This window comes from Mus musculus, chromosome 6 (genome assembly GCF_000001635.26).
Source record: "Mus musculus strain C57BL/6J chromosome 6, GRCm38.p6 C57BL/6J".
In the NCBI taxonomy this organism is placed as follows: Eukaryota; Metazoa; Chordata; class Mammalia; order Rodentia; family Muridae; genus Mus; species Mus musculus.
The window spans coordinates 67944898-67958134 of record NC_000072.6 but is presented as its reverse complement, the minus strand read 5'-3'; the positions used below and the strand labels follow the sequence as shown (position 1 = coordinate 67958134).

General features: G+C 39.0%; 1 gene segment (V, D, J or C) and 1 further gene; one reads left to right on the top strand and one right to left on the bottom strand.

Annotated features, from left to right (window-relative positions):
- Positions 1-13237, bottom strand: part of Igk (immunoglobulin kappa chain complex) — a 3171119-nt gene that overhangs the window by 2768620 nt on the left and 389262 nt on the right.
- Positions 3445-3905, top strand: Igkv9-123 (immunoglobulin kappa variable 9-123). The segment is given in 2 exon segments: positions 3445-3499; positions 3610-3905. Coding segments are annotated over 2 exon segments (351 nt in total).

Sequence of the window (13237 nt, the reverse complement as noted above, 5' to 3'; positions counted from 1 at the left end):
CTGTCCTCAAGCTGTAGTATGGAGCAATAGTGATAAAAACAGCAGGTATTTGTAAAGCAATAGACAGGTAGATCAATGGAATAGAATTGAATTAAATAGAATTGAAGATCCAGAAATAAACACACAAACCTATGTTCACTTGATCTTTCAAAAAAAAGCTAAAACAAAGATGTGGACATAAGACAGCATTTTCAACAGATGGTGCTGGCTCAATTGGTGGTTATCATGTAGAAGAATGAATTGATCCATTCTTATCTCCTTTAAAAAGCTCAAGACTAGGTGGATCAAGGAACTCCACATAAATCCATTGACACTGAAACTTATAGAGTATAAAGTGGGGGAAAACCTCGAGGATATAGACACAGGGGAAAGTTTTCTTGACAGAACAGCAATGGCTTGTGCTGTAAGATGGAGAATCATCAAATGGAACCTCATAAAATTGCAGAGCTTCTGTAAGGCAAAGGGTACTGTCAATAAGACAAAAAGGTAACCAACAGATTGGGAAAGGTTCTTTACCAAGCCTAAATCAGATAGGGGACTAATATCCAATATATATAAAGAGCTCAAGTAGATGGACTCCAGAAAAGCAAATAACCTTTTTGAAAAATGGGATACAGTGTAAACAAAGAATTCTCAACTGAGGAATAAGTGGCTGAAAAGTACCTGAAAAAATGTTCAACATCCTTAATCATCAGGGAAATGCAAATCAAAATAACTCTGAGATTCTACTTCACACCAGTCAGAATGTTTAAGTTAAAAAATTCAGGTGACCTGAGATGCAGGCAAGGATGTGGAGAAAGAGGAACACTCCTCCTTTGCTGGTGGGATTGCAAGCTGGTACAACCCCTCTGGAAATCAGTTTGGAATACACCCAGAAGATGTTCCTCCTTCTAATAAGGACACATGCTCCACTATGTTCATAGCAGCCTTATTTAAAATAGGCAGAAGCTAGAAAGAATCCAGATGTCCTTCAACAGAGGAATGGATACAAAAAATGTGGTACATTCACACAATGGAGTACTACTCAGCTATTAAAAACAATGAACTTATGAAATTCTTAGGCAAATGGGTGGATCTGGAGGATATCATTCTGAATGAGGTAACCCAATCACAAAAGAACATACATGATATGCACTCACTGATAAGTGGATATTAGCCCAAAAATGTAGAATACCCAAGATATAATTTGAAAAACATGAAACTCAAGAAGAAGCAACACCAAAGTGTGGATATTCGTTCCTTCTAACAATGGGGAACAAAGTACCCATGGAAGGAGTTATAGAGACAAAGTTTGGAGCTAAGACAGAAGGAAGAACCATCCAGAGACTGCCCCCCTGGGGATCTATCTTATAAATAACCACCAAACCCAAACATATGGGTATGCATATGCCAGAAAGATTTTGCTGACAGGACCCTGATATAGCTATCTCTTGTGAGTCTATGCCAGTGCCTGGAAAATACAGAAGTGGATGCTCTCATTCATTTCTTGGATGGAACACAGGGCCCCTAATGATGGAGCTAGACAAAGTACCCAAGATGCTGAAGGGCTCTGCAACCCTATAGGAGGAACAACAATATGAACGAATCAGTATCCCCCAGAGCTTGTGTCTCTAGTTGCATATGTGGCAGAGGATGGCCTAGTCTGCCATCAATGGGAGGAGAGGCCCTAGGTCCTGGAAAGATTTTATGTCCCTGTTCAAGGGAATTCCAGGCCCAAGAAGCAGGAGTGAATGGGTTGCAGAGCAGGGTGGGGGGAGCGTATAGGGGACATTCGGAGAGGAAAATAGGAAAGGAGATACCATTTGAAATGTAAATGAAGAAAATATCTTATTAAAAAATTGGTAACTCACACGAAGAAGAAGAAGAAGAAGAAGAAGAAGAAGAAGAAGAAGAAGAAGAAGAAGAAGAAGAAGAAGAAGAAGAAGAAGAAGAAGAAAGCCACCATGCTTACTACTGTCCCATCAACCCACACTTTCACAGGAATGTACAATCCAAAACAAAATCATCTATTACTTTATGCAATCTAAGGCCTATTGATAAAGGAAAGTTAAGTGTTTCTGGACTTCCCTTCATATTTGCACATATCATTAAAGGAGGTGAGGTAAGAACTCAGATTCCAGATGCCCTGCAAACTAATGATTCATTTGTTTTAAGTTGAGGTTAACTGTCAACCTCCTACTAACATCCACTAAAAGTTTCCTGAGCGAATCTTCCTCAGATCTTGGGGCTATCATGTGAGCACTCAGAAATGTCTTCCAAGCCTCAAAAATCAGAAACACTGATATGGCTATTAGATATCAGCACAAAGAGAATGCAGGGAAGAGGCATAGAAGTAAGCATTACTATTAATGTATCTAAAAGCTGCAGCAGGGTACTCCTCATGAAATGGTGCTCTGTCTATTGAAGAAGCTACCTATAACTAAGCATTTGTTCTCACCATCACTCAAGTCCAGGCCCCTGGAAAATCACTGGGTTCAGGCACATGCTGCAACAGTCTCTGGCCTTTCGTAGATATGTTTGTAAACGTCTCTAAGGATTCTCACGGTTCTGGAAATCCTTGGGTTCTTTTGAGCAAACAGTGATGTTGCTGCTTGAATCAAGATAATTTCTCTAGTTACTGCTCAGGAATGAATGGTGAAACTGTCATTTGTAGTACACAGCAGAGCCATGTGTCAGGTAGCAGTGTTTTCTGTGACAGTTTTCAAGTCTGTCTTCACTAGTCAACCCTTTATGCAGAGGAATTGTGGGAAATAGTAATAAGTGGTAGAAAACCATCATATGAAGGATCTGAAGCTGAGGAAAAGGTGTATTTAGTCTCTAAGTATGAAAGCACCTCCATCTTCACATGGAGTCAGAACTTCAAGTGACTCAGGCTGCTCAGATCAAGGTGTTATATGCACATGTGCTGTGTTTTTCCTCTCTTTGAACTGTAGTTAGCAAAGTTAATGCTGCAAAGTCTTATGTTTTATTTCAGAGAAATGTTTATGGTAAATTGTCATGTCAATTTCAAGAAATTTTTACCCCAAACACTTCCCAGCGCAACTTATACTATTTTTTTAACCAATCAGAATTATTTGATTGAATTAAATTTCTAGTAGTTTCTCTCTGTTGTATATTACCTGACAGCACGATGCTCTTCTATATTAGCACTGTATATCTTTGAATTATATTATTCAAAATAGAGAGTAACTACATTAGGACCATCATCTATAATTCTAAATCTTTGAATAAAAATTCATTCTCTGGAGACATACAAGTGGTTTGACCTCAGGTGTCTGGGGACACTGGGCTTGTGCTAAGTGCTCAGATCAGTAAGCCTTGCAGCTGTGACCAATCCTAACTGCTTCTTAATGATTTGCATACCCTCACTGCATGGCCTTGGGGACTTCTTCATATACAATTATCACATATCCTGTGCCATTGTCATTGCATTCAGAACTCAGCATGGACATCAGGGCTCCTGCTCAGTTTCTTGGCATCTTGTTGCTCTGGTTTCCAGGTAAAATGAACTAAAATGGGAATTTCACTGTAAGTGTTGACAGGCATTTGGGGACTGTGTTCTTTTATCATGCTTACCTTTGTAGATATTCATTATGTCTCCACTCCTAGGTGCCAGATGTGACATCCAGATGATTCAGTCTCCATCGTCCATGTTTGCCTCTCTGGGAGACAGAGTCAGTCTCTCTTGTCGGGCTAGTCAGGGCATTAGAGGTAATTTAGACTGGTATCAGCAGAAACCAGGTGGAACTATTAAACTCCTGATCTACTCCACATCCAATTTAAATTCTGGTGTCCCATCAAGGTTCAGTGGCAGTGGGTCTGGGTCAGATTATTCTCTCACCATCAGCAGCCTAGAGTCTGAAGATTTTGCAGACTATTACTGTCTACAGCGTAATGCGTATCCTCTCACAGTGATACAAATCATAACATAAACCCCATGGAAGCAAAGTGAGAGGCTGGACTGCTCCAGCTGCTCCTCCTCCTGAGTCACCCACTGAAACTGGTACTCAGAAGTCACTGGACCTTTAGTAAAGCTCATGGAGAGTCATTTTTCTGGTAGAAGAAACTAAATGGTTCTCTCTGTACCCTATCTTCCTTCCTCTTCATCTCCAGCAAGACAGAGTACCAAATGTCTTTTCTACCTTAAAAGAGGATACAGTCATTACATGTGAGGAGTTATATCTTCAGCTGAGTCTCATAAAGAAAATAAGATGCTTGTGTAGACTTCCCAAGCACACATTATTTAAATACAAAACATTAATTTCTAAATTTCAGTATTTAAGGAGTAAAGAAATATTACCTAGAGGCCAGGGGTGGTGGTGCACACCTTTAATCCCAGCACTTGGGAGGCAGAGGCAGGCAGATTTCTGAGTTCAAGGACAGCCTGGTCTACAAAGTGAGTTCCAGGACAGCCAGGGCTCTACAGAGAAAAAAAAAATTAAAAAAAAAGAAAGAAAGAAAGAAAGAAAAGAAAAAAAGAAATATTACCTAGAGAAACTGAGAGTAGAGAGGATTCTTAGTTTTTGGTTTTCACATAAAAGCTAGACCCCGTATGAAAATGAAAGGGAAGGCTGCCTGATCATCATTCTTTGCTGTTTCTTAAAATTCCAGCCATAGGTGCTAATGATTCCAGCTGTCTGCAACAATTCACAAAGGACTGTTCTGGCTCTTATGTCCACAGCTCTGCTTACAAGAATCAAATATCATTATACCACAATCATACGACTTTTCATCCTACTAAATAAAGTAGAATTCAGATTTGACAAGGAGTGCTCTAGTGTGGAGGTAGGGATCTCCCAGGAAAGGAAAAATTCAATAGATTTTGTGGTTGGACTCTGGGCAGGCAGGCATGGGAACAAGAACTATCAGGCTAGAGAGGGTGAGATGTGGGGAAAGGATACAGGTAGAGACTACTAGAATAGGGAATTATTTAGGCATAATGTGGGCACTTAGTGCAGTGGGAACTCCTGGGATCCTATGAAGATGACTCTAATAAGGACTCCTAGAAAAGGATACAAAGTTTGAACCAAGGATCTTCTCTAACCAGGGAAGACTTCCAGTGATGAGATTGGGACACCAGTCTTAGCAAATAGCACTTAAACTACAGCTATCCTGTCTGAAAGATGTGCTGGAAAATTGTGTCTTATTGTCTGTAGGAGTGGCCAACCATGGAGTTGTCTAACTTGAGGTACTTGTCATATGAGGGTTTCCATGGTTTGCATTATCTAGATAGCCAGAGGCTGCAAGCAGGATGCCTCAAAGACTTAGGGTAGAATCAAACACAACTGATAAAAAATGGGTCAATGAAATGACACCTAAGCATATTTGGCTATACTTGTATATTGGTTCCTAGTCCATTTGTATTTAGGCAGACTTCCTTCTAAACCGAAATCTAAACATTAGGCAGTGCTCTAGGAACCCCATAGAAGAGGGGGAGGAAGGATTTTAGAAGCCAGAGGGATGGAGAACAACAGGAAACAACAACCCAAAAATCTCAACAAGGTTTAGAGGGGCTTAAAGAGACTGAAGTAGCAGCCATACAACCTGCATGGGTCTAGATTGTCAGCACACATGTGTAGTTGTTTACGCTAGGTTTTTGTGGAACTCCTAACAGTGTCACTGAGAGTGATTCAATTTTGTTTGACCTGGAGATGATATAGCTGTCTCTTGTGAGGCTATTCCAGTGCCTGTCAAATATAGAAGTGGATGCTCATAGTCATCTATTTGATGGAACACAGGGCCCCCAATGGAGGAGCTAGAGAAAGTACCCACGGAGCTGAAGGGGTCTGAAACCATATAGGTGGAACAACAATATGAACTAACCAGTACCCCCAGAGTTCGTGTCTCTAGCTGCATATGTAGCAGAAGATGGCCTAATTAGCCATCATTGGAAAGAGAAGCCCCTTGTTCTTGAAAACTTTATATGCCCCAGTACAGGGAAATGCCAGGGCCAAGAAGTGGGAGTGGGTGTGTAGGAGGCAGGGTGGGGAAAGGGTATAGGGAACTTTTGGGATAGCATTTGAAATGTAAATAAAGAAAATACCCAATAAAGAAATACTTATAATTCCAAAATATACTTTAGCTTTTAATGTATTACTCTGCATATAAATACATGAATGCATACATAAAAAATGTGTATATATATGTAAATATATGTGTGTATATATGCATTTTTTATATTTTAAAATAAATATTTTATACTGCACATGGAATTGAGAATGGCAAAACAAATTTTAAGGAATCAGAAATATATAAAAGAAAATTTTCATGGGACAATAGAAGACATAATAATGTAAATATCTTCTTAAATGACAGATGGATATGTAGGAAAGACACTCTTTTGGTGAGTTCTAAGTAAGGCAAACAGTATGATGAACTAATAATATATTCATTCAATTTCCCTAAGAATTAGTGTAGTATGTGAAAATAAAATCTGTTCTGTCATTGCGAATTGATTATATATGATTGTGGTATCAGTGTATATATTTTTATTTAATTTTTATTAGATATTTTCTTTATTTATAATTCAAATGTTATCCCCTTTCCTAGTTTTCCCTCCAAAAATCTCCTATCCAACCACCCCCCCTACCCCCCCACCCCCCGCTTTCCAACCCATGCTCTCCTGCTTCTTGGCCCAGGCATTCCCCTATACTGGGCCATAGAACTTTCACAGGACCAAGGGCCTCACCCTCCATTGATGACCAACTAGGTCATCCTCTTTTACATATGCAGCTAAAGCCATGTGTCTCTCCATGTGTTTTCTGTGATTGTTGGTTTAGTCCCATTGAGCTCTGGGGTTACTGGTTAGTTCATATTGTTGTTCCTCCTACTGGGCTGCAAACATAGTGTAACATGTGTCCTTATTACAGGTTGAAGCATATTCTGAGTATATGCCCAGGAGTGGTATTGCTGGATCTTCCCATAGAACTAAGTCCAATTTCCTGAGGAACTGCCAAACTGATTTCCAGAGTGGTTGTACCAGCTTGCAATCCCACCAGCAATGGAAGAATGTTCTTCTTTCTCTATATCCTCACCAGCATATTCTTTTACCTGAGTTTTTGATCTTAGCCATTCTGACTGGTGTGAGGTAGAATCTAAGGGTTGTTTAGATTTTCATTTTCCTGATGATTAAGGATATTGTTCAATTTTTTAGGTGCTTCTTAGCCATTTGTTATTCCTTAGTTGAGAATTCTTTGTTAACTCTGTATCCCATTTTTAAAATAGGGTTATTTGATTTTCTGGAGTCCAGCTTCTTGATTTCTTTACATATATTAGATATTATGTATCCCCCTATCGGGTTTAAGATTGGTAAAGATCTTTTCCCAATCTGTTGGTGGCCTTTTGTCTTATTGACAGTGTACTTTGCCTTACAGAAGCTTTGCAATTTTATGAGGTACCATTTCTCCATTCTTAATCTTACAGCACAAGCCATTGCTGTTCTGTTAAGGAATTTTTCCCCTGTGCCCATATCTTTGAGAGTCTTCCTCACTTACTCATCTATAAGTTTCAGTATCTCTGGTTTTATGTGGAGTACCTTGATCCACTTAGACTTGAGCTTTGTACAAGGAGATAAGAATGGACCAGTTAGGATTCTTCTACGTGGTAACAGCCAGTTGAGCCAACACCATTTGTTAAAAATGATGTCTTCTTTCCACTGGATGGTTTTAGCTCCTTTGTCAAAGATCAAGTGATCATAGATGTGTGGGTCCATTTTTGGTTCTTCAATTCTATTCCATTGATCTACCTGTCTACCAGGCAGATTTTATCACAATTGCTCTGTAGTACAGCTTGAGGTCAGGGATGGAGATTCCACCAGAAGTTCTTTTATTGTTGAGAATGGTTTTTGCTATCCTAGGTTTTTTGTTATTCCACATGAATTTGCAAATTGCCTCTTGTAACTCTGTGAAGAATTGTCTTGGAATTTTGAGGGGGATTGCATTGTGTCTTTAGATTGCTTTTGGCAAGATAACCATTTTTACTATATTAATTTTGCCAATCCATGACCATGGGAGATTTTTCCATTTTCTGAGAACTTCATAGATTTCTTTTTTCAGAAACTTGAAGTTCTTATCATACAGATCTTTCGTTTCCTTAGTTAGAGTCACAGCAAGGTATTTTATATTTTATATTACTTGTGACTATTGTGTAAGGTGTTGTTTTCCTAATTTCTTTCTCAGCATGTTTATGCTTTGTGTAGAAAAAGGCCACTGATTTCTTTGAGATAATTTTTTCAATTTTTTATTAGTTATTTTCTTCATTTACATTTAAAATGCTATCCTGAAAATTCCCTACTCCGTCCCCCCACCCTGCGCTCCTACCTACCCACTCCCATTTCTTGGCCTGGGTGTTCCCCTGTACTGGGGCATATAAAGTTTGCAAGACCAAGGGCCTCTCTTCCCAATGAGGACAGATTCAGCCATCTTCTGCTACATATCCAGCTAGAGACACAAGCTCTATGGGTACTGGTTAGTTCATATTGTTGTTCCACCTATATGGCTGCAGACCCCTTCAGCTCCTTGGGTACTTTCTCTAGCTCCTCCATTGGAGGCCCTGTGTTCCATCCAATAGATGACTGTGAGCATCCACTTCTGTATTTGCCAGGCAATGGCATAGCCTCACATGAGACAGCTATAACAGGGTCCTTTTTCATAATCTTGCTGGCATAATCAATAGTGTCTTTGTTTGATGGCTGATTATGAGATGGATCCCCAGGTGGGATAGTTTCTGGATGGTCCATCTTTTCTTCTTAGCTCCAAACTTTGTCTCTGTAACTCCTTCCATGGTATTTTGTTCCCTATTCTAAAGAGGAATGAAGTGTCCACATTTTGGTCTTCCTTCTTCTTGATAATCTTGTGTTTTGCTAATTGTATCTTGGGTATTCTACGTTTCTGGGCTAATATCCACTTATCAGTGAGTGCATATCATGTGTGTTCTTTTGTGATTGGGTTACCTCACTCAGAATGATATTCTCCAGATGCATCCATTTGCCTAAGAATTTCATAAATCCATTGTTTTTAATAGCTGAGTAGTACTCCATTGTGTAAATGTATCACATTTTGTGTATCCATTCCTTTGTTGAGGGACATCTGGGTTCTTTCCAGATTCTGGCTATTATAAATGAGGCTGCTTTAAACATAATGGAGCATGTTTTCTTATTGCCAGTTGGAATATCTTCTAGGTATAGGCCCAGGAGAGGTATTGCTAGATCTTCCGGTAGTACTGTGTCCAATTTTCTGAGGAACCGTGAGACTGATTTCCAGAGTGGTTGTACAAGTGTGCAATACCACCAGCAATGGAGAAGTGTTCCTGTTTTTGAGATAATTTTTTATCCAGCTAATTCACTGGGTTGTTTTTCAGACAGGAGTTCTCTGGTGAATTTTTGGAGTCACTTAAATATACTGTCATATCTTCTGCAAATAGTGATGTTTTGACTTCTTCTTTTCCAGTTTGTATTTCTTTGACCTCCTTTTGTTGTTTAATTGCTCTGGCTAGGATTTATATTGAATAGGTAAGGAGAGAGTGGGCAGCCTTGTCTAGTCACTGATTTTAGTGGGATTGCTTTTAGTTTTTCTCCATTTAGATTGATGTTGGCTACTGCTTTGTTATATATTGCTTCTATTATGTTCATGTATGGGCCTTGAATTCCCTGTCTTTCCAAGACTTTTATCATGAATGGGTGTTAGATTTTGTCAAATGATTTCTCAGCATGTAATGAGATGATCATGTGGTTTTTGTCTTTGAGTTTGTTTTTATAGTGGATTACCTAGATGCATTTCTGTATAATGAACAATTTCTGCATTGCTGGTATGAAGCCTACTTGATCATGATGGATGATCATTTTGATGTGTTATTGGATTTGGTTTGCAAGAGTTTTATTGAGTTTTTTCTTAACATAGATATTGATAAGGGAAATTGATCTGAAGTTCTCATTCTTTGTTGGGTCTTTGTGTGGTATAGGTATCAGACTAATTGTGGATTCATAGAATGAATTGGGTAGAGTGCCTTCTGTTTCTATTTTGGGGGATAGTTTGAGGAGTATTGGAATTAGGTCTTCTTTGAAAGTCTAATAGAAGTCTACACTAAACCCATCTGATCCTGGGCCTTTTTTGGTTGGGAGACTATTAATGACTGTTTCTATTTCTTTAGGGGATGTGGGACTGTTTAGATAGTTAATCTGATCCTGACTTTCTTTGGTACCTAATATCTTTTCAGAAAATTGTCCATTTCCTCCAAAATTTCCAGTTTGTTGAGTATAGGCTTTTATAGTAGGATCTGATGATTGTTTTGATTTCCTCAGATTCTGTTGTTATGTTTCCCTTTTCATTTCTGAGTTTGTTAATTAGGATACTCTCCCTGTGCCCTTTAGTTAGTCTGGCTAAGAGTTTATCTATATTGATGATTTTCTCAAAGGACCAGCTCCTGGTTTTGTTGGTTCTTTGCATAGTTCTTTTTGTTTCCACTTGGTTGATTTCAGCCCTGAGTTTGATTATTTCCTTCTGTTTTCTCCTCTTGGTAAATTTGCGTCCTTTTTTTCTAGAGCTTTTAAGTGTGCTGTCAAGCCTCTCCTTTATGCTTTGGAGGAACTCAGAGGTATGAATTTTGCTCTTAGGACTGCATTTATTGTGTCCCATAAGTTTGGACATGTTGTGAATTCATTTTCATTAAACTCTAAAAAGTCTTTAATTTCTTCCTTTATTTCTTCCTTGACCAAGTTAACATTGAGTAGAGTTTTGTTCAGCTTCCACCTCTACATGTGCCTTCTATTATGTATGTTGTTATTCAATACCAGCCTTAGTCCATGGTGATCTGATAGGATGCATGAATAATTTCAATATTTTTGTATCTGTTGAGGCCTGTTTTGTGACCATTATATGGTCAGTTTTGGAGATAGTACCATGAGGTGCTGAGAAAAAGATATATCCTTTTGTTTTTAGGAGAAAATGTCGTATAGATATCAGTTAAATCCATTTATTCCATTACTGCTGTTAGTTTCACTGTGTCTCTGTTCAGTTTCTGTTTCCAGGTTCTGTCCATTGATGAGAGTGGGGTGTTTACGTATCCCACTATTATTGTGTGCAGTTCAATGTGTGTTATGAGCCTTAATAAAGTTTCTTTAATGAATGTGCATGCCCTTGCATTTGGAGCATAGATGTTCAGAATTGAGAGTTCATCTTGGTAAATTTTACCTTTGATGAGTATGAAGTGCCCCTCTTTACATTTTTTGATAACTTTAGGTTGAAAGTTGATTTTACTCAATATTAAAATAGCTACTATAGCTCGTTTCTTAGGACTATTTGTTTGGAAAATTGTTTTCCAGCCTTTTACTCTGAGGTAGTATCTGTCTTTGTCACTGAGGTGAGTTTCCTGTATGCAGCAAAATGTTGGTTCCTGTTTATGTAACCAGTCTGTTAGTCTATGTCTTTTTATTGGGGAATTGAGTCCATTGATATTAAGAGATATTAAGGAAAACTTGTTGTTGCTTCCTATTGTTTTTGTTGTTAGAGTTGGAATTCTGTTCACGTGGATATCTTCACTTAGGTTTGTTGAAAGATGACTTTCTTGCTTTTTCTAAAGCATACTTTCCCTCCTTGTGTTTGAGTTTTCCCTTTATTATCCTTTGAAGGGCTGGATCTTTGGAAAGATAGTGTATAAATTTGGTTTTGTCATGGAATACTTTTGTTTCTCCATCTAAGGTAATTGAGAGTTTTGCTGTGTATAGTAGTCTGGCCTGGCATTTGTGCTCTCTTAGGGTCTGTATGACATCTGCCCAGGATCTTCTGGCTTTCATAGTCTCTGGTGAGAAGACTTGTGTAATTCCAGTAGGTCTGTCTTTATATGTTACTTGGCCATTTCCCCTTACTGCTTTTAATATTCTGTCTTTATTTAGTGCATTTGTTGTTTTGATTATTATGTTTCAAGAGGAATTTCTTTTCTGGTCCAGTCTATTTGCAGTTCTGTAGGCTTCTTGTATGTTCATGGTCATCTCTTTCCTTAGGTTATGGAAATTTTCTTCTATAATTTTGATAAAGATATTTATTGGCTATTTAATTTTAAAATCTTCATTCTCATCCACTCCTATTATCTGTAGGTTTGGTCTTCCCATTGTGTCCTGGATGTCCTGGATCTTTTGAGTTGGGATCTTTTTGCATTTTGCATTTTCTTTGATTATTGTGTCCATGTTCTCTATGTAATCTTCTGCACCTTAGATTCTCACTTCCATCTCTTGTATTGTGTTGCTGATGCTCACATCTATCTTTCCTGATTTAGTTCCTAAGATTTCTATCTCCAGAGTTGTCTTCCTTTGGATTTTCTTCATTGTTTCTACTTCCAATTTTTGATCTTGGATGATTTTGTTCAATTCCATCACCTGTTTGGTTGTGTTTTCCTGTAATTCTTTAAGGGATTTTTGTGTTTCCTTTTAAAGACTTCTACCTGTTTAGCAGTGTTTTCCTGTAATTATTAAAGACTTCTACCACTTTATCAGTGTTCTCCTGTATTTCTTTAAGTAAGTTATTAATGGCCTTCTTAAAATTTTCTGCCAGCATCATGAGATATGATTTTAAATCTGAGTCTTGGATTTCAGGTGCGTTGGGATATCCAGGGCTCACTGTGGTGGGCACACTGGGTTCTGATGATGCTGAGTGGTCTTGGTTTCTCTTAGTAAGATTCTTATGATTACCTTTCACCATTTGCTAATTTCTGGTGTTAGATGTTCTATCTGTCTCTGGCTGTGACATGTTTCTCCTGTGATTCTTTTAGCCTCTGTCAACACTCCTGAGAGTCCAACTCTCCTCTGAGTCTCAGTGGTCAGAAAACTCTCTGCAGGTATGCTCTCCTCTGCAGGGAAGGTGCACAAAAGTCTGGAGCTCAGATCTACCTCTTGAGTCCAGGGTTCAGAGCCTTCCCTGGAGGCGGACTCTCCTCTGGAGGGGAAGGTGCCCAGGTTTCTGGGTTTCAGCTTCGCCTCCTGGCTGAGGATGAAGGCCCAATGGAACCCTGTCCAAGAAGCTTTGGTGCTTCTGCCACCCATGTGCTCTCCTATGACAACTGGTCTCTGTGATCCCACGATCCTAGTTGTGCTAGGGCCTGCTGAGTTCGTGCCCAAGATGGTGCGGGGCTGGAACCACCAGATCGAATCCTGGCCACTGGTTAGGCAGATTTCCTTTGTCCCTGTTCCTGCAGTGATCCCAAGATCCTGCGTGTTCTAGGGCCCTCAGATTTTGCGTTCAAGTAGGAA